The sequence below is a fragment of the Rhineura floridana genome, chromosome 1 (genome assembly GCF_030035675.1).
Source record: "Rhineura floridana isolate rRhiFlo1 chromosome 1, rRhiFlo1.hap2, whole genome shotgun sequence".
NCBI lineage: Eukaryota > Metazoa > Chordata > Lepidosauria > Squamata > Rhineuridae > Rhineura > Rhineura floridana.
Genome location: NC_084480.1, coordinates 203982059 through 204004432, shown reverse-complemented (window position 1 = coordinate 204004432; position 22374 = coordinate 203982059). Strand labels below are relative to the sequence as shown.

Genomic DNA, 22374 nt, shown 5'->3' with positions numbered 1-22374 from the left:
CACGCACTTCATATGCGTTATCTTAGCAATCCCTATAACAGCCCTGTAAATGAGGCCAGTATTACAGTCTGAGCAGAGAGATGGTGGCTTGCCGCAGGCCACACAAAGGACCAGTTCAGAACTAATAATCCCTGTCTGATAAATTGCGCAGCTCCATTTGGATCTCCCTTCCAGATCTAATGTAAAAGGAGAACACTTGGCATGTGAGGGAATGTAGCCAGCCCCATCAGAGTTCAGACTGTCCTATTATTATCATTATCAATTATTTTTATTACTGCTTTTTTATATCCCACCTTTCTTCCAAGGAGCTCGAGGTGGCATACATGTTTCTCTCCCTCTCTATTTTATCCTCACAATAATGCTGTGAGATAGGTTAGACTGAGAGGCAATGACAAGCCCAAAGTTACCCAATGAGCTTCATGGCCAAGTGGAGAATTGAGCCCTGGTCTCCCAGGTCACACTCCAACACTCTAGCCACTTTGCCACATGGGCTCTCTTTTCTTCAGCTAGTAACTCTGTTTGGAATGTTATAATACACAGGTAATCTCTGCAGTGCTTCTCAAGTTATGCTCGGCAGACATGGAGCAAGGTCTCACTGGAATTAACATGCCAAGTATGTGCAGGTTTTCGCATGTGTAATAATCTAAAATCCACAACAAAGTACATATGTAAAATCACTACGTGCGATCACACATATGACACGGTTGGAAATTAATTTTGTATTGTTCAGAGCAGCCTTCATATTAACCTGCCATCAACATTAAATATTGCTTTGTTCTGTGTGCACCTATGTACTATTCATGTATCACTCAGAAGGCAGCAGCTGAGGCCCAAATAATAAGTAACTATTTTAAGTAAATTAGAAAAAATAATAGTACCATGCAAGTCAGACAGGTGAAGTAATTCAAAAGCATATTCTATTGCTAGCCTGCATTCTGAATAAAGGATCTTGCAAATCATTATGATTTGAAAACTATTTGCTGTTTCACTCTCAGAAGGCATCCTCTCTCATAATTTTCTGGCCACCAAGACTTCTCACTGATGATAGTGGCGAACAAACAAAAATACATCCTACAGGGACAGAAGTAGCACAGGATACAGAAGCATCAAAACTGGACACCTCAGTGGGGCATGCTTCCACTTTCCAGAATAGTGCCTGAGGTGGGGAGGGGGGAAGGGAGAGAGAAGGTGCATCTCTCTCTTATAGCATGCAACTACCCACCAATACAGAGACAGTTGGTTCATTATGTGACAGCTTACCGAAAAAGGCTTGGCAGCTCGCTCAAATACATTGTATCCCTCATGCACAGAAGCAGTTCAACCATATGTTTTCCCATGTGATCCTTGTACACAAAAAGGATCATCCAGACAAGGGAAGTCTGTGCAAATGAACTGGCCCCTAGAGTACTTGCACACAGAGAGATAACTGGGACTACTCTAACATGTATTTTTAAAAAGAGTTGGCTCCTTCAGAAACACAGTTTGAGGCCAGTGTGGCCAGTAAAGTTAAGTCATAAAAACAAAAATTAAGAAGCACCAGATGCAAGTGTAATTTCTAGAACCTACTTGCTATTGTTACAGACTCTGTAAATCAGGGGTGGTGAATCTGTGGTCCTCCAAGTGTTGTTAGAATACAACTTCCATTAGCCCTGATGATTAGCTCTGCTGAATGGGACTGACGGGAACAGAATTTCAACAACGTCTGGAAGGCCACAGGTCCACCATCCCTGATGTAAATAGTGTACTATGGTCTTGTATCCTGTTTTTTCGCCAAGAAGATCAGGGGGGAGTACATGAAGTGTACTTCTCTCTCCCTTCCCCCCTCCCCACCTCAGGCACTATTCTGGAAAGTGGAAGCATGCCACACTGAGGTGTCCAGTTATGAGGAAAGGTTGAAGGAACTTGGCATATGAGGAAAGGTTGAAGGAACTTGGCATGTTCAGTCTGGTGAAGAGAAGGCTGAGGGGTGATATGATTGCACTCTTTAAGTACCTGAAGGGCTATCACATAGAGGAGGGTACAGATTTGTTCTCTGCTGCCCCAGAGGGTAGGACTAGGTCTAACGGTTTTAAGTTGCAGGAGCGTAGATTCAGATTGGATATTAGAAGGAACTTCTTGACAGTAAGGGCAGTTCAGCAATGGAACCGACTGCCTAGGGAGGTGGTGGGATCCCCTTCACTGGATGTCTTCAAGCAGAGGCTGGACAGCTATCTGCGGGAGATGCTCTAGCTGTGGATTTCCTGCTGTGAGCAGGGGGTTGGACTCGATGGCCTACAAGGCCCCTTCCAACTCTATGATTCTATGATTCTATTCTATGATTCTATGAAGTTATCCTATTTTAACAGTAACATATAAGCATGACCATGACTGCCTAACTGGGTCATCTACAGGGGTTCATGGCCAAGTGGAACAGTGAGCTGGCATCACTTTTGCCTGAGTACAATGCTTGGGATGGTAGGATGTTACCCTACACAGATTTGCAGTGGCAACAGATTTCATCACACTGGATAAACTGCACAGGCTAAATGAAAATTGTTTTAACTGTAAATTCAACTTCAAATTTTTAAATGAATGTAGTTGGCTTTCTCGTCAGCATTAGTTTAAGTGGCATATATGAAAGCTAACAAAGCAGAAAATTACAAGTTGACAGAAACATATGCATGACCTTGTACTCCTCAAACTTCAGAACCTGACAAGTCTTGCACAAGCAAACATTATAATTAAAGTATCTTTAAGGATCCCAGACTAAATTCTCATTTTCTACCTAAATAGCCTAGGAAACTGCAGCCCCCCCAAAAGTATCTAATTTAGGGAAAAGGTTACAACCTTATCAGACCTGGAGACATCAATTTTGTATTATCAATTAACACTCTGATTAATTAATCCCCTCATTAGTCTGTCAGAGTTTCTTGGGCTTTTAGCCATGAGAGGATCTAAAAAGGTGGCAGTGCCTAAGAAACTGTTATTCCGTAGGAAAACCATCACTTAGCCACAGCTCTTCTATGAATTTTAGAATTCTAAATACCAGCATATAATTTATATCAGTGGTTCCCAACCTGGGGGTGTTAAGACCCGGGGGTGTGTGTTGCAAAGTAATCCCGGGGGAGGGGGCTCACAAAGAGCCAAGAGAATTATTTATTAATTTTAAAAATTAATTAATGGCTGGTCTGTGCGTCACCAACTATGCACACAGCCACTTCGGCCTCTCCTTCCTTCCAGCCAGCAGAGTCAGTTCCCGCCACACAGACAACTCAGCAGCACAGCACTCGAGCAAGTGCATCAAGAAAAGGAGCCAGCTGAGCTTTTTTAAGCTCCAGAGCCTCTCCCCCCACCCTCTCTTCTGTCAGCGGCAGTGAGGGAAGATCAACTGAGCCGATTGGCTCTAGCTATAGAGGCAGAGGTACCCTGGGAGGGGACCGCCTGCCAAAAAAGTAACGGAACGGAGTCCCAGAGCATCCCTCCACAAATGCACACCTGGGCACTCACTAAATATTCACTGTATAGTTACCTTATAGTACAATGTATACATGTCTACTCAGAAGTCAATCTCTTCATATTTAATGGGGCTTATTCCCAAGTAAATCAAATTGCAGTAATCGTAACAAACTAAGATTATGTTGAAGCTCTGAGGCTATACTACTTTTTTGGGAGGGACATGGGGTTTTATAGTACAAAGATGCATTGTTCTGGTTAAAGGAAGGAGAAATATATGTCTATAATATAAGGATAGGCTGCAATCCTAACCAGGTCTACTCAGGAGTCCTGTAGAATTCATTGGAGCAACAGCCGTATGAGATAGGTTAGGATGAGAGTTAGTGGCTGATCGAAGGTAGTAAGTGAGCAAAAAAATAATGGGGTAAAGTAAGTTTTTAAAATGTGAAATTGCACATGCTCAGTGTATTTTTGTTGCTGTTTATCAAGGCTTTGAGTGTGTTTTTATACAGTTCTATATGTTCATTTTAAAATATCTTTTTTAAATATTTTGAAATATGTTGTTGCTCAAATTTTGTTGTTTTTACTCTTAATGAGTTCTTTGCATGATTTAGGGTTGGCTTTGGGGAACAGCAGGGCTCTTGTGCCTTTAACAGCTGTGTGGCAGGCATAAATTAAACAGAAATTAAGCCTTTTCAAGTATGGAAATACAACTACTGGGAAAGCTTCACCTGTTGACATTCTGTCTGTTAGACATATTGTCATATGGAGCTTCCTGAGCCAAGTGCTGAAGAGAAGGCATCATTGTATACAGGTGTAACATTTAGGCCCAAATACCCTGGCATAAACCAGATTCTGTTCACCACTCTGGGTGGTTTACTTTTATGTCCTTGCTGTCATTTCTTTCAAAATTTGTTGAAAGCTGTTTATATTGCTGTAATCTGCTCTGGGACAGGCAGGTAATAAATATCATATTTGTTTCTGTGATAAATAAAAAGTGAAATTAATTAACACTTCATTGTGTATTTTTTCAATTAACAGAGACTAAAATTAAGCTCGATCCCGCGCGCCGTGGACACAGTCGATGAACCAGAGTTGGCCAGTTGCAAGCCGGTAAATTGGGATCGGTTTCGGCTTCTCCCTTCTGAGGAAGTGGACAAGGTGCTTTCATCTGTGAAGCCAACCACTTGTCTTACTGATCCTTGCCCTTCGTGGCTCCTTGTGAGCTGCAGAGAGAAATTGGGCGAGGGGATCAAAGCGGTGGTAAACACATCCTTGAAAGAGGGTGTGATGCCATCAGCCTTCAAGGAGGCAATTGTAAAGCCCATCTTAAAGAAGCCCTCCTTGGATCCCCAAGTGTTAGATAACTTCCGCCCAATTTCGAATCTACCATTTCTGGGCAAGGTCATTGAGCGAGTGGTGGCCAACCAGTTGTCAGCACACTTGGATGAAACGGATTATTTGGATCCATACCAATCGGGTTTCAGGACTGGTCACGGAACTGAAACAGCCTTGGTCGCTCTGGTAGATGATTTGAGGAGGGCATTAGATAGGGGAGAATCCACCTTTCTTGTCCTCCTCGATCTCTCAGCGGCTTTTGATACTGTCGACCACAGTATCCTTCTGCTTCGCCTGGAGGGATTGGGAACTGGAGGCACTGTATTACAGTGGTTCCATTCCTTTCTCTCCGACAGGTACCAACAGGTAGCGTTGGGGGAGGAGGTATCAGACCCTTGGCCTCTCAATTGTGGTGTGCCACAGGGCTTTATCCTCTCTCCCATGCTATTTAACATCTATATGAAGCCGCTGGGAGCAATCATCAGGAGATTTGGGCTGCAGTGTCATCAATATGCGGATGACACTCAGCTCTATCTCTCGTTTAAATCTTCACCAGAGTTGGCTGTGGAGACCTTGTCCAACTGCCTGGAATCCGTGAGTGGATGGATGGGAAGGAACAAGCTGAAGTTGAACCCTGATAAAACCGAGGTACTACTTGTGGGGGACAAGAGAAGGTTGGGTGACATTGACCTGAAGTTCAATGGGGTGAGTTTACCCCTAAAGGACCAGGTCCGCAGCCTTGGGGTTGTACTTGATTCCAGGCTGTCCATGGAGGCTCAGATTTCGGCAGTGAGCCGGGCAGCCTGGTACCAACTACACCTCATACGAAGGCTGCAACCCTACCTTCCTGTTCATCAGCTCCCACTGGTGGTACACGCCCTGATCACCTCTCGTTTGGACTACTGTAATGCGCTCTACTTGGGGTTACCCTTGAAAACGGTCCGGAAATTACAACTGATACAAAATGCGGCGGCTCAACTACTTACAAATAGTCGCCGCCGAGATCACATCACACCAGTGTTGTTCGACCTACACTGGCTTCCAGTTGTTTTCCGAGCCCAATTCAAGGTGTTGGTATTGACCTTTAAATCCCTATATGGTTTCGGCCCAGTTTATCTCACGGAGCGCCTTCAATGCCACCAATTATGCCGCCCGACAAGATCGGCCACACAGGGCCTTCTCTCAATCCCGCCAACAAAAACAGCCAGATTGGCGGGTACAAGAGAGAGGGCATTCTCAGTGGCGGCCCCCACTCTTTGGAACTCCCTCCCACAAGATCTCCGGCATGCCTCTTCCCTAAATGTATTTCGGAAAGCCTTGAAGACCTGGCTTTTTCAGCAGGCCTTCGGGGTATCCGGGGAGGGTTAATCGATATAATTGTAATGCCTCCTACCCAGTTTTAATATTGTTGTTGTAGATCTATTGTTTTTATTGTATTACTGTATTTTATTAATTGTATTTTAATAATTTTGTAAGTCGCCTAGAGTGGCCATTGGCCAGATAGGCGACGAAGAAATTAAATTTATTATTTATTATTATTATTATTAAAATCACAACAACTAGCATGTGGGGGTCACGAAAAATGTTATGGTTACAAAGGGAGTCCTGTACTCATTAAGGTTTGGAACCACTGACTTATATTAATCTGATGAACAGCGTTACTACTAGAATCTAACATTTAAGGACCTCAGATCTGAAGCCACAGAATTGATAGTTATATGCCATTAACCTACCACTAACTTGATAGGTATACAGTAATTCTGAATCACATCCATGCAATGCCAAGGGCAATCTTCAAATTGTTCCTATCTGCTATTATCCCAGTGACACCCACTCCCAATACTTTATTAGAAGAACTAGATGGGTAATTCATCTAACCTATGATCATTTTAATGTTCTGTCCCTGCTCAACTGTGAAACATTTTACTCTTGGGTGGGCTTTTCTCATATTACATGTGTTAATATTATCAAGCATGAAGGTGAACCTTTCTCTCTCCTGCAAAAGAAGAATTGATCACGTGTTCCCAATAAATTTACAGAGATGAAAGTTCAGTGTCACCTTAACCTTGCTTATCTGCAGACAGCACAAGCAACTCCCACCTTTGTTGCAAGCCTATGTGGAGCAAGCAAACAGTGCACTGGTTGCTGATGGGTGGGTGGAAGGGAAGGGAAGGGAAGGGAAGGGGAGGAAAGAAAGAAAGAAAGAAAGAAAGAAAGAAAGAAAGAAAGAAAGAAAGAAAGAAAGAAAGAAAGAAAGAAAGAAAGAAAGAAAGAAAGAAAGAAAGAAAGAAAGAAAGAAAGAAAGAAAGAAAGAAAGAAAGAAAGAAAGAAAGAAAGAAAGAAAGAAAGAAAGAAAGAAAGAAAGAAAGAAAGAAAGAAAGAAAGAAAGAAAGAAAGAAAGAAAGAAAGAAAGAAAGAAAGAAAGAAAGAAAGAAAGAAAGAAAGAAAGAAAGAAAGAAAGAAAGAAAGAAAGAAAGAAAGAAAGAAAGAAAGGTTATTATTACATCAAGCAAAGGAATATCAACCAGGTAAAGTCCCTTCAATTTCCACTATCATCAGGACGCATGTTAAAAGATAAAGTGTGGACAAAATGAGGAAATGCATCTCTCCGTAGTAAGGGGTACACCTCTTTCAACCAAGGATGAAGATGGATTCATACTGATTTGCATGGAGTCACTTCCCCATGGATTCTTGCCAAACCACTCAAGTACCATTTAGATCCAGCAACCATATGGGTAGGGCATGCCTTCAACATAGCTTCTTACCATCCAAAGCTCACTCAGGTAAGGGGCAGGACAAATTGCAAGCAGTAGAGCCATGTCATTGTCCCTCACCAATCCATGAAGTTCTTGTTTCAAAACATTACTAGAACAGCATCGAAAACATCTATGCAGAAACAGTTCTCACAGGGCTGTGGATAACATCATTGACTGACTTAGCCTTGAGTAACCATGTAAAAGAGCGCTCAGCAGTTATCTTGGGTATAAAGAGTTCAGAATTAAGCACAAGAATACATAATATAAGTGACATCAGATAATGAACAGGTGACTTACGTACCCTGTGATTTTGTTTAAAAACCCACCACTGCAAGGGATGTTCGCTCTGATCCTGCCATTCATCAATCTCTTGACCAGAGATGTGATAAAATGAAAACTCTTTAGTGTTCAAAAGATCACCATAACTCAAGAGCGCTTCCTTCTTATCGGTTCCAAAGCAATCGGTTTGAAGTTCTGCACAAAAGTGTGTCTGTCTTCAATAAGACTGTCCCAAACGAAGTATCTACTGATTTCAGGGTTCCAGCTCTCATACAGGTGTGTGGATGGAGACCTCCCCTTCTCAGCCACCCATGCTCAATACATGGATGTTGGGAGATAGGGCTGTAGAGCCTTGCAGTCAACCTTGCAGGGCACAGCTTTAAGAATATGGAGCCATTTCACATGATTAACACATGAAGGGGACTATAAAATTGTTCAGTTATAGTAGGGCAGCTATATAGATAATATAATACATACCTGCATCTAGAACTGGGCTAGGGGAGCAGCAGCCCTTCAGGTGTTGTTGCGCTGCAATCCCAATCATCACTGGTCATTGTCCAGGCTGGTTGAGGATTACTGAAACTGGAGCCCAACAATATCTGGAGGATAAAAGGTCCCCCATCCAAGTCTAAAATATCATCTAGTTATCCTTTTTCAGACAGGATACTCTGCCCCCACCCCGTTGCATTTCCTGCCCCCTTTATCTGTGCTATTTTAGAGATAAAACAGCTACAAAAAACTCTGCATGTTTCTCTCCACAAATCAATTACGCTCTAAATATATATTTTCTAAGAAAAGGATGGCAGGGCTCTCTCTCTCTCAACAACATTAACTTACACCACAAATGTCAATTTACCCAGAGGGATGAATTCTAGAACACTACTCATCTGCTAGCAGTAAGAGAAAGCCATGAAAGATGGGGACATGTTATTCACACTCACTGTAGTTCACTCCCCTTCTTAGTTTCATTCATCCCCTAATATATCTCAACACATGTATACAACACATGGGCCTTATGTATAACCCGTGCACTATACTGATATTAGTTAAGAAGGCAGGGCAGTTTCTCAGGAGCTTCTGCAAGAAGATAGGTGAGCCTAAGGTGAATAGTGCCAAGTGATCACGGGTAAAAACTTGAGGCCCTTCCCATTGGGAAGATTATTCTTGCAGTTGTTGGTTTTGTGGTGCATTGTTCACATTGTTGTAAACTGTTTTGGGCATTTTTGTGTGGAAAAGTGGGGTACAAATAAGGTGATGATGATGAGAGGGGCAGCTCAGGGTCACCATGAAGTATTGTATTTATTTGAGAGTATGTAAGAGGAACAATAATTCTTAGCCGCAGTTACTTCTTCACATTAGGGATCCAGTGCTGTTCAGGAACAGGGCAAAAAGTGGTTCCTACAGCTTCTGTAGATGTGGGCAGAAAGAAAGTGTTACACGGTATTTCAGTGTACTGCCCTGTACCCACTGGAAGTGCATGAGCCAATAAATCATGGAATGAATTTTAATCTCCCCATGAATGCACTAGGTGGCCACAGACAACTCATTATTGCTCAGCACTTCACATGTGCCCCTAGAAATCCTTATAACGATCAACCCTGTATAAGTAGGTCAACATTGTCTCAATATTGTAACAGGAAGGGAGGCTTACCAAGTAACTGTATGCACACTGTAGTAAGTAACCACTTGACAAATGGCTGCCTGTATTCACTCTCTATTCACCCATCACAAAAGAGAATTCTATCTGAAAAAACTCATGGGGTAAGGGACTGACCAGAATTACCAGACAGGCTTTTTCTTTGTGCTTACGGCTTAAACATCCACTACAGATCTGACAAACCACATGCATTTCTACACAATCACATCATTTGTTTTAGGAAGTCACACAGTGAACAGAATCAAACAGTTAGGCGAGCACAAGCATATTGGCTTCACTGGTTTTAAGTTTGCCAATTTCTGTGCTAGATTATGGTTAGCACGTTTATATATTATCAACATGCAAAGAAAAGATGTCACTGTGATTGCATGGAGGGATGAGCTTACACTGGTAACTTTCCTAACACAGCTAAACAAACAGAAAGAGAAGGTGCAGCATGGTACCAAGTAATCTCTCATGCAATTAGCAGTTTAAAAAAACAACCCTTCCATCATTCTCCCCATACTTCTAAACTTTTATTATTTTTATGCCACTTTTCCTTCATTTAGATCTGCCTTAATTTCCAAGACAAGCTGCTGGAAACAAAACGACAACTGCTCTCCCAGAAAGAGGATAAGCCAGAACTAATGTGCAGCTTTTACTTCATAGCACACAATGACAATCAAGTTGGGTGCAACACTGAGGGGAGAAGGGAAGGGAAAAAACCTAAGGGGAATCTCACGTGTGGCTCAGGTGCTTCCATCTCACACTACATCTACCTCTTCAGTTTGCAGAGGAGGACAACAAAGCAGGCAGGCAGGCGTGCAAGGAGGTGGCCAAAGAATAACAGAAAGGACACACATGCATCAAGTTAAAGGCAGCTGCCACTACTGAGGTTCTGGGAGTGCGTGTGTGAATGCACCAAACACTTCTTACTGCAGTGGTTCCCAAACATTTCCCCCACGGAACACTTGAAAATTGCTCAGAGTCTTGACAGTTCCTTAATGATTTTTCTGCCTACTGCAGCAATAGCAAAGCGCTGTGCTAGATGCTGTATGATTTCAGATTGTATTCTCATTGCTGCTTTTATTTCTTACATATTGTATTTTACTGAATTACAATTTAGATCCACAGAATTCCAACTGTAATAAATTACAAAAGAAGCAATAAAAATACAATTAAAAATCAGTATGAATATTTAATGAGATAGATATGCCGTCTCCAGTCTCCAACCCCAAATCTACAAACATGACAAGGACCACCTGAATGAAGCTTGTAGATCACTGGTGAAACTATAGAACAATTATGGAAAATTACAGTAGCATTTAATCACAACAGGCCCCACATTCAGGATTTGATTTTTCTCCCTCTGCATTAAAGGTGTACAAGTGAGCCCACAATGAGCACAGAGTGCGGCCCATTTCAGTCTGAAACCACAGCAACTAGTGTAAATTTTTCCTCTGTACGTAGGCTAGTTTCTACACCCAACTCACAAATCCCTCTGTCCTCCATCCAGGAAAAATACTCAAGGGGAGATGGAGCCTGGAAAACTGGGAGGCTTGGGGAGAATCCCAAGTGCCCCTCCACTATAAAGCTTCTATATGGGCCGCCCCTGTGTTCACAGCTGTGTGGAGCGACCCTAGCGCAAAGACATGCTAACAGGCACAGCTCCAAGATAGCAAATTTGTGTGGGTGCAGCGCCTCCGTTATATTATTTGGCCTCGCCCTATGTAAATGTAATCAAATTTGTTGCAGCTGCAATACATAAGAATCCAACATTCCATAATCAGGGCTGTGCATACAAATTGCTGCCTGGCTGGATGCAGTACAATAGTTAAAAGCATGAGCGGTGAGCCAGAAAGTCCTTCCACCATATCCTTTACTGGGCAGCCTTAGAAAAGCATCTCTCCCAGCCTCCACCTGCTGCCTGTAACAAGGGATAACAATGTTGGTCAACGTTCACTCAGAATTGCCTGTGCTACACCCATTTTGTCAATAACTTTGGAAATTTTGTGCCAAGGATATTGGATGTTCAGTATAATTAGAAGATGGTAAAGAGTCCAAAGCTCCTCTTACCTTTGAAGCTTGCCGAAGCCACCGCAAGTACTCAGTGAAAGTGTCAAAACAGATGTAATAACTCTGGCTCTGGGGTCCAGAGGAGCTAAATGCTAAACAGTGCTGGTGCTTTTTAACTTCTTCAACCTGAATTTTTATAGGGAGAGAAAAAAAGAATTAGGGGGGGGGGAATTAGTATATTGAACCATTTAAACAGTTATGCTGTTTTAACGGGCTTGTTTTCTATGCATTTTAACTATGGATGTTTTATATTTTGATGAAATGGGTAACTGTTTTTTTTACTTTTCACTTGCTATTTTGCTGTTGGTTTTTATTTGTTTGTGGACCACCTTGATGTTTCTTCTCAAAACGAAAGGCATTATATAAATTATTTTAATAAATAAAAGATATTTCTTAGACAAATGTTGAGCCTCTGAAGCACTAATTAAATAGGAACCTAATGAAGAATCAAAAAGATTTAAAGGCTTCCAGTAGGACACACAAAAGTAATGTATACAACATTTAATAAGATTCCAAGTTATATAGTTCCCTGAGCGGCTAATTTGTTGGGGCCAAAGCAAGATAAGAACAACATCCTAAATCATTCAGATCACATTCATTTGTACTCGATGAACAGGAAGTGTAAGTGAGCTTTCAAGAGCAACAGAACAATACTGAGAATGTTCTGTGCAACTCAGGCTGCAATCCTATGCCTACTTACCTGGGAGAAAGCCCCACTTAATACAATGGGACTTCCTTTTGAGTAGCCCCAGAAAACTTATACTGTTAAATCTTGACACCTCTATTCGTCAACCTAGCTGTATTATGTAGGCCAATTCTGAAAGCATATGATCACAGTTCTTAGTATTTCATTTCAGTTTTATGGTAAGATCTTTTACCCAACAAGTGGTCAAGTAAACACCCCTCCTGCCTCTCAGATTCACCATACACTCCTTTAAGTGATACAAGAGTATTCAAACCTGATGGGATGCAAGTAGTACACTTTCTACTTCTAGTCCGGGGGCAGGGGTGTTAATAAGACTTTTTCAGAAAAAAACTTGAATGAAAGGTTTAGTTGGCACCTTTAAGCTCCTTTACAAGATACATGAAACATACTTTCTTTCTTTCTTTCTTTCTTTCTTTCTTTCTTTCTTCATCACCTGATTTCCAAAACTTCATTATAGAGAGCTCAACCTTCTCTTTATTGGTAAGCATTACCTTAGATGTACAAGTCTCTCATGAACAAGGTTTCCCAAGCATATGGATTTTCTTTGTAAGTCTGGTTCCAATACATACCATTTTTTTTAAAAAAAAGTTCTAGTTCTCCTAAATTCCCAAGGAAGACCTAAATGCAATGGGTACCCTATAAGTCTTCCCAACTGCAGCAACCTATATCTGCCTGTAACCATGAAGGGCTATTTTGAAGACCACAAGAGTTCCATGAACCATGAAGTATCAGGACAGATCTACACATTTCAAACAACATGGACTGCCTCCAAAAACAGCTTTTCCATATACAGTCTCCTCACCCCCCACCCTGGAGGTGGGTGGGTGCTGAGCATATTCATAGTGCTACAGCGGCAGGGAATTCTCACAATCCTATGACTTCAAGGACAAGAATAAGCAACCACTGATAACTGTGTACCCAAAGAAATTTATCCCAGAGCTCACAGTTGCTTATACGGGAGTCCCAAGCAGTCTCTTTTCTGAGTACTAAGCAGGCAGGGACTGCTTATTAGGTTTTCACAAGGTAACAGCATCCTACACCCTCAGATCTGGCTCCCAGTATCAGGTATTCTGGGACTTGAACAAGGAACTTTATTGCCTGAAGATGGCACTAGCCTAGTGAGTTAACTGGATTATGTATGCTTAGGCCTCAGACCCTCTTTAACAAAGAAAATAGAGATGTCAAGCAGTAGCAGAAGATAGGAAGCCTCTGGATTGGCTAGGTCTGCTATGAATGATGGGATTCTGTTTTTGTCTAGTCAACAGAGCAGTGTTTTTTGCCTGTTGCCCTTCATGCTTCTACTCAAACAGCTGCTTGATCCAACACCAGCTCAAGGTCTAGCCCAGCAACCAACCTCAGGAATCCCAGGCTGGAAAACAGTTCAGTTACCCATGGTCCCAGCCTGGCCTTGATGCCCAACAAACATTACATCACTAGGCCTTTGTAAGATTAGTTGCAGCCTTCAGAAGGTGCCGTTTTGAGTATTATGGCAACAAAGCATCTGCACAAAGAGACTGTGGTACAGAAAATATTAAAAATGCAAAGTGAACATACCTTCTGAAAGTAACTCATGCACATAATTTAATGAAACATGAAGAGAAGAAATAATATAATGCAACTGAAAACCCAACTATCCCACTCCCATTTGAATACAAATGGAGATCCTGTAGCATGATCTATGCCCAGTGGGAAATAGTTCTTCGACGTCAAATTCCCTTTTATAGGATCCGGTCTGTTATATCTTGAATATCATAAATACAGAGTAAATGAGTGATCAACTTGCCTTTCCACCAATTAAGGGGAGTACATGCATCTTTCCAGTCTGGCTCTCTTTCACTGATGATACAATTAGGCACGTCCCACAAAGGATAACTTGGCGTCTTGTCCATCTGTTGACCGGCAAATGCATTTTCCCTTTTCGAACATTGTACATTCCTGAGAGCTGAATGCGTTCAGAGTTGCCAATGCTGTGGGGTTTTCCTGAAACGGAAACAGCAAGAAGCTTTATCAGTAACGGAAGCTTTCCTCTTTCAAACACTCTTCAAAATGCACAAGACAGTGAGACAAATGAAGGCCATTGCTACAACCACAGATTCAAAGGGTACTACAGCGTCAAACGCATAGCATACAAATGCAGCTTCAAATTACTGTGCTGCAAATTTTGCTTCCTAAAAAACAATCTGTGCACACAAAATAGTCCCATTAACAAAGTCTCAGGGCAGCCGGAGACCTGCAGGTTTAAAGGAGAAGTCCCCTGGCTGTGGTGTCCGTTATTATTACTACTATTAACTATATTGGTTACCCACTTTCCACTGTAAGGTTCCAGATCTCCATTTGATAGAGGTTCTGATAATCCACCACCATACTGTTTTAAGGCATTTTGGTGATCTAAAATTGTTTTAATTGGAAGCTACCTGAGCCATACTGGACAATGAGCTTCTACAGCTCAAATTAAGAAATGAAACACTTGCTACCATGAAACACTTGCTATCATGATTAGGAACAACTGTGGCAAGAAGCAAAATGGCACTGAAAACACACACCAGCAGCTTTGCACCACTTTACACAGCTAGTTAGATGCAGCACTAGAGGAGTCTCAATATGATGGAGTGGTTATCACCTAAATTACAGCAGCAAGGCTCCTTCCATTTATTATGAATATTAGCCCAAAACACATATTGAACAAAAGAAAAGAAAGAAGGGCAAGTAACAGGACTGGGTAAATCTTTTGTGGAGATGTTCTTTTACCTTTTCTCATCATTAAGAAGTGAACGCTTTAAGGAGCCTCCAGACAATTCCCTTCAGGCAAAGGCCATAGGTTACACTCACTAGAATGCTAGGTGGTATGCTTAATTGCCATTGTAGGATCCACTGGAGACAACATAGGATGCTGCCGATTAGGGAGGTGAAGCCGCCCACAGGGGATACTACTGTTTTGTTTGGCAAGCAATTTTCACTCACAGCGTGGCTTAACATTCACATTAGTTGAAGCCTTTCATTTGGAGGCCTGCCACATTATGGCCACTTTTGCCTCCACCAAAATACTGACAGTACTGATCTGCAAAAGCATGAAGAGATCAATGTTTTATGGGAGCATTGTTCACACTAGCAGTTTGCCACAAGTTTAGTGCTGAAGCGACTACAGGATGTGTCCTCAGTGCTGCATGCACCTGAGCAGCCATCTTTTAATGTTGAGCGACTGAAGCAAGAGAACAGCAGCCAATTTACTCCCCCCCCCCAAAAAAAAATCACAAAAACAAGCAGCACAGGTAGTTTGAGTGCAGTTTTTTTTTTCTTTCTGGGCCAGAAATGCTAGAGAATTGCATACCCCTTTCAAAACTAACATCCTTCATATCCCCTTGTTCAAAGCAAGAAAATAATAGTGGACAGCTACCACTGTTCTTTTCAGCTTGCAAGCTAAAGCAGAGATTAACATCACTAGTTTCATCTGCACTTAAATGGCCAGAGTTGGAATACTTTATGCTGTCAAAGTTATAAAGACAGGGCAAGAACATTAGAGGCCCACATCAGGCAGCAGATTTCCTTTACGGTGTTGTTAAAAGAGGAGCAACTTAATTTTTCAGTTAACTTTTTTTTTCAGCCACTGCAGGACATTTCATCATTTGATTGGAAAATATCATTTGAATTTTCCATCCAAATATAATTTGGATTTTCTGCCCCAGACAACAAAATGTCTTACGCCATCACTGGGGCTGTGGTCTGAAGAGACATGACTTGCTAGTGTATGGCATTTCCCAATCCTTTGGGGAGATAAATCATTTATAAAAACTAGCATTATCTATCATGCTTGCATCCTGCCCCTCCTTCAAGGAACTCAATTCCAAATCCTAGTTTATGTTATATTATTTTTTAAGAACTATTTAAACTATCTTCACAACCTTCCCTGGTTAGGCAGACAGAAAGGGAGCTTAGTAGCTGAAGGGATTTCAATCCAGTCCTCTGAGATCAAGTTTGCAATACACTGTAAAACAACATTACTATGGAATACAGTTTGAGAAAGATTACTATAAATCTGCAAATTACACAGACGCACATATGATAAACAGCAAGCAGGCTCTAATTCCACAATCCATCTTCAAAACAAAGATATAAATATACATAAGATACAAACGCACATAAGCAACCACCATTTAGGATTGACCTCTGTAATGCACTACTATGTGGGGCTGCCTTTGAAGACTGTTCAGAAACTGCAGCTGCTTCAAAATAGAGCTAGCTAGATTATTAGCTTGTTTTTGTCCTGGGTCACCACCCCGAGCTTCTGACGGTAATGGAACTACCAAAAGGGCCCCCTCTGCTGATCCCAAGCGGTCTTTCAGATATTTGTGACCAAAGTCATTTAGGGCTTTAAACACTAACATGAGCACCTTGAATTGGTCCCAGAAACGAAGTGGCAACCAGTGTAGCTGTTTTAAAACAAGGGTTATATGAGTTCTAAAGGGAACCCCCCACCAGTAATCTGGCTGCTGCATTTGGGACCAGTTGAAGTTTCTGAGTCATCTTCAAGGGCAGCCCCAGGTAGAGTGCATTGCAATAACCCAGTCTGGAAGTTACCAGAGCATGGAGCACTGTGGCCAAGTCTTCTCTGTTCAAAAAGGGGCTGGCGAACCAGTCGGAGCTGGAAAAAGGCACTCCTAGACACTGAGGCCACCTGAACCTCCAGCGACAGTGTTGGATCAAGCAGTATCTCCAGGCTGCAGACCTGCTCCTTCAAGAAAAGAGCATCCCCATCCAGAACAGGCTGTCTTCCCACCTCCTGGACATGAGAACTCTAGACACAAAACACCTCTGTCTTTTCAGGATTCAGCCTCAATTTATTGGCCCACATCCAATTCATCACTGCCTCCAAGCACCACTTCAACACCTCAACTGCTTATCCTGATTCAGATGGAATAGAGAGGTAGAGCTGGGTGTCATCTGCATATTGATGGCACCTCACTCCAAATCTCCTGATGACAGCTCTCCCAGTGGCTTCATACAGATGTTAAACAGCATGGGGGACAAAATGGATTCCTGCAGACACCACAGGATAATTCATGGTGCTAAACAGTAGCCTTCCATAACAACTTTTTGGAAGTGGCTTTGGAGGTTATGAGAGGAGCCACTGAAGCATCATGCTCCCAACCCCCACGCTTCAAAATGTTCCAGAACAATACCGTGGTCAACAGTATCAAAAGCTGCTAAGAGATCAAGGAGAACAAGCAGGGTTGCATTCCTACTATCTCTCTCCCAACATATGTCATCAACCAGGGCAACCAAGTCAGTTTCAGCTATACGGCCAGGCCTGAAGCCAGACTGGAACAGATCCAAGTAACCAGTTTCCTCCAAGCATTCTTGAAGCTGACACTGGTGCTTAAAGAACTTTACTGGATGCCAGTCTGTTTTCGAACACAATTTGAAAAATTGGTGCTTACTTTTAAGGTCTAACTTTGGACTGCAGTATCTAAAGGGGATCTTCTTGGTTGTGCCATCTACTTATGGATCTTGCTCCCCTGAGAAATTTACACTGGTGCCAACGTAATTTTTTTTGGAAGCAAGGGATTTTTTTAAAAAAATTGCCCAGGCCTTTTAATGTGCTATTATTTTAACACGCTATATCTGATCCTTGTATTTTGCCTCATCTGCAGAAGCATCGCTGAAGGGCATCATATCTTTTAAATAAATGTGGTCATCATCCAGCAAAGTCTTCATTGCTCTATCATTTAACTGATATGCATATATTTAAATATGAATATAAAGCCAATAGCTTTGAAGAATGCATACTTTTTTAAAAAAAACAAACCTGATACACATCAACCGCAAGCACCACTTTCCTTTCTCACTCCCACAGGAGGGAATGCTTCAAAGCTAAGTTTTTGATTAAGTACTTGGTGGATGCTAAGTACTTGATTAAAAAATAGGACAAACAACTTTGTAAAGAATCTGCTGCCTGATTAATCAAGTGCACTGAGAGAGCTGCCTTTCCACAGTTCACTGACACATTTGGGGTCTTAAATACACACATAATTAAAGTATTGATTCTAAAAAGAAAATGAATGTACTCACTCCTGCAACAATCAGTACCTAATACCACTCTAAATAACAGAGCATTCCTCACCACAGGATACGGGGTGGGGGAGTGCAAAGAGACACTGTTGAGACATCACTCCCAAACACTCGTCACTGCTAAGACAAGACTGCAAGAAACTAACAAATGTGGCATGGGGGTAAGGGAGAAAAAAACTGTCTCCCCTTTGCCAATGCAGCTAAAGTTCCTTTAACCACCACAAGCTTTGGTTTGTACTTATTTTTAAAGTATCTTCCCTCCACAGCTATGACAGCTTTAGACTTCTCTTTCACACACAGGCCATTTACCTCAGGATTCAGACAGGAGGCTCGGTGAAGTTCAAATGTTTTACCATTCACTCTGCCAAACTTCAGTGAAGAATTTGTTCCCAGTCCAACCTACACACACAGGGTAATTCATGTTGGCAATATAAAGTGCCACTTTATTAAAAAGATCAAGTACTTAACAATAATAAAAAAGGTCACTGCCTTCAGTATTTGTGAATTTTGGGTGTGTATAATGGGATCTGCTGCATTATTTTTTTTATGGTTGCTGTTGTTCTCCCAGTTTTCTGGTTTGCCTAATGGTTTAGTCCAAAATGCCCCCCAAAGTAAAGAAGCATCTGGCTAAGGTGCTGATCCCATTCCTGTTGGCACTAATATGTGGGCTCTCAATTCCAGAACCAAAGAAAGGTACTTTAATAGAGGCATGGCAAGGAGGTTAATCTACCCCATGTCCAAAAGTATCCCAGTTGACTGGGCATAGTTTGTGCTACAGCTGTTCTATATACAGATTCTATAACCACATGAAAACTTTTTACATTAAGGTATCCAACTACAACTCCCATCATTCCTAACCACTGGTTATGCTGAGACTGATGGGAGTTGGAGTCCAGCAACATCTGGAAGGCACCACACCGGCTGATCCTGCTATACATGGAAATGAAAACTGCAGTATTTAAATTCTGCTTATTCGCTAGCAGTTAGAACTAGTGCTTGGTATTACCATCATGCCTTATTTGAATGGAAGCAAACTCTGCTACCCCAAGCCAATTGCTTGCATTTCCACAAAGCTGTGTTTTTGGACAATTTATTAAAGCAACCATGTGCCTTGAAGTCTTGCTTTCTTTTTTAAAAATAAAAAGCTAAACAAACTGAAAAAACAAGTTTTATGAAGGCTTCACAGGTCAGAGAAAAGACACATCAACCAGGTTCATTTATTTATTTTATATACACACACACTATCCACATTCACAACTGCCCTCCTGAGATTGTTTTTGCTAGAGCACTGAATAGTGCATCATAATGGAAAACAATATATTTGGTCACAGAACAGCCAAACCTCCCAAATAAGTCACCAAAAAACAAATGAAGCCACTGGGGAAAAAATGGCTAAATGGTAAGAACATAACAGGATTGGATTCTAACACACGAGTGTTGCCGTATTGTAAAAACACAAAGAGGGAAGAAAAGGCTCTGCTCAGAATTGTTCCAAGAAACCCTTCTTATGAGAGAAGCCTCACTGGGTGATGGCAAAGATGCACCAGAGGGGGGTGAGTACAAACACACACTCACACTATACAAAGTTACTTGCAGTGTTTTGTTTTAAATTTAAGCATTCATAGCTATTGCTGGCTATTACAAGCAGAGAAAGAAGCAACTTACTGACAGCAACTAGTTCAACATGCATCTGCATGAGCATAAATGCACAGGCATACACAGAGTATTTTACAACTGGGTAAAATGTGAGAGGATACCTTGTATTAAATAACTAAAGAGCATGAAGATCAAACTGCAAAAGGTGGTATAACCTCCAAGTAAGAGATTTAATGCGACTTATGCCCAAATTGATCAAACAGCCATTATGGACACTAATGAAAGTGAAGCAAACTAAAATGCTAGTTGCCTGTTTTAACACCTGACAACAGGTGTGGGGAACCTTTGGCCCTCCAGATATTGCTAAACTGGCCACTGGTTATGCTTGCTGGGGCTAATGGGAGTTGTAGTTCAGCAACACATGGATGGCCAAAGGTTCCCCACATCTGTACAACTCATGATCCACTAAGCTAAGCAGAGGCCACAAGTCACGCATGATGGTATGATAAAAGCTTCACATACCTGAAAGATCATCTCGTCCCTTGTATACCTAGTCAATCACTGCACTGTGCAGGTGAGGGCCTCCTGCAAATACCACCTCATCAGGAGGTCCATTCCACACAACATAGGAAGAGGACCTTTAGCATTGTGGCACCTACCCTTTGGAATTCCCTCCCCTTAAACATTAGACAGGAGCCATCTTTGTTGTCTTTTTAGCACCTGCTGAATATAGCACCTGTCTTTTTAGCATCTGTCTTTCAATAACCCTTTTAAATAGACATCTTTATCCCAGTCTTTACCTGTATTGGAATTGTTTTTAAAGATGTTTTTGTTAGTTTATTGTTGTCTGGGAGAAAGGGAAAGATGTAAATTTAAATCATCATCAATATCATCCTAGTTTTGCAGCTTGCCTGGGCTGGTAAATAAAGGGATGGCCAGTCACCTGCCAAGTCACAATATATGGCTGGTGGACTATATCTGGCTTAATGGGTCACAAATTGCCTAACCCACAGATACAGGAGAAAGGCATGACATAGGAATCTGCCTTATACCAAGACAGAACATTGGTCCATCTAGCTCAGTACTGTCTACACTGACTGGCAGCGGGTCTCCAGGATTTCAGAGAGGGATCTCTCCTAGCCCTACATGGAGATGCCCAGATTGAGCCTGGGACCTTTTGCTTGCAAAGCATACGCTCTATTACTGAGGCATGCTCCTACCCTTGACTGTTTGGTCATATAATATGTAGGTCTCCCAGGGCTATTTTAGTTGCCTCTCACCATGCACTCACAGAAGCAAAACTGCTTCCTAAAGAACGAGAACCAGTGCCTTGGCTAAACCCCCAAATCAGCCACATAGTCCTCCTCAAAAAGAGGAGGGTGGGAAGCACCCAGCTGTTCGCTTTCTGTTCTCCATCTATAAAAGGTGAACAACAGCTAGGACTTATCTCAAGCACAGCTTGTGAGGAAGAAGAGAGAACCTAAAATTTCCTAGTTCTTTGGAGCGTCTTGCCTACCCAACAGGCACATGTGAGTTTCAGAAGATTCAGGGCATATTTTAGGATACTCAGTCAAGATTATGTGGAGTCATGGCCAAGATTGTTAGGCCTCATCACTGTTCTAAGTAAACTAAGGGTGCACCATAGCAGAGATGTGTGCAGAAGGTAGGTTGGGATCCCAGGGTCATTTGCAGTAGATAAACAAGGGGTTCTGTCTCCCAATTGTTTAATAGCAATTTCTCCACTTAAACGAGGGGGATGAAGTAACCTAAGATGGCCTTTTGTGTGAAATGACTGTGAAGTCAGGTAAGTTCTGTTATCATAAACAAATTCCTAAGCTCAGAATGTGTTCAGAGGCATCCTGCTCTTTAATTCCACCTATGTGTCTTTAGCACCTGGCTCTGGTTGGTAGATCTTGGCATTCTAGTAAAAAAACAAATGAGAACCAACAAGTCTGAAGTCCGTCCGCCTCATTCTATGGAATACATTCAATATACCCCTATGGCCAGTGCTTTTTTGGGGGAGGGGGGTGTCAAAATGAGTTGCCAGTACTCATATCTTGATAAAGTGCTGTGGGTGCCAGCACAAAATGACTGCCATGGGCTGCAAAGATAAGAGGTGATAGTACTCTGAACCACTGAGTACCACCACACAAAAAAGCACTTCAGGGGAAGATCACTAGTGATGGATAAGCTGTCTTTCAAAGAGAAAAAAGAAAAGGATATCTTGTCTCTGAGGAACTCCAAAAAGCTTCCAAGTAACCCCAGATGTTCTATAGAACAAAGAACAGAAGAACCCTGCTGGATCAGGTCAAAGGTCCATCTAATCCTCACAGTGGTCAACTGTGGGAAGTCCACAGGTAGGACATGAGCCTCAACAGCTTAAACACCACTACAGTAAGGAATTCTCCACCTCATCCCCCAAACTTTAATATTAAGAAACATATACATTAGAGCAGTGGTTCCCAAACCTTTTTTCCTCATGACCCACT

At 41.9% G+C, this 22374-nt stretch overlaps 1 protein-coding gene across 1 annotated transcript in view; it reads right to left on the bottom strand.

The window, feature by feature from the left end:
• PHLPP1 (PH domain and leucine rich repeat protein phosphatase 1) overlaps positions 1–22374 on the bottom strand; it is a 189724-nt gene that overhangs the window by 79395 nt on the left and 87955 nt on the right. Inside the window, exons 2-3 of the mRNA XM_061590314.1 lie at positions 14007–14203; positions 11518–11643 (exon numbers count right to left, since the gene is read on the bottom strand). Coding sequence (XP_061446298.1) covers positions 11518–11643; positions 14007–14203 — 323 coding nt within the window. The remainder of the gene's footprint in view (positions 1–11517; positions 11644–14006; positions 14204–22374) is intronic.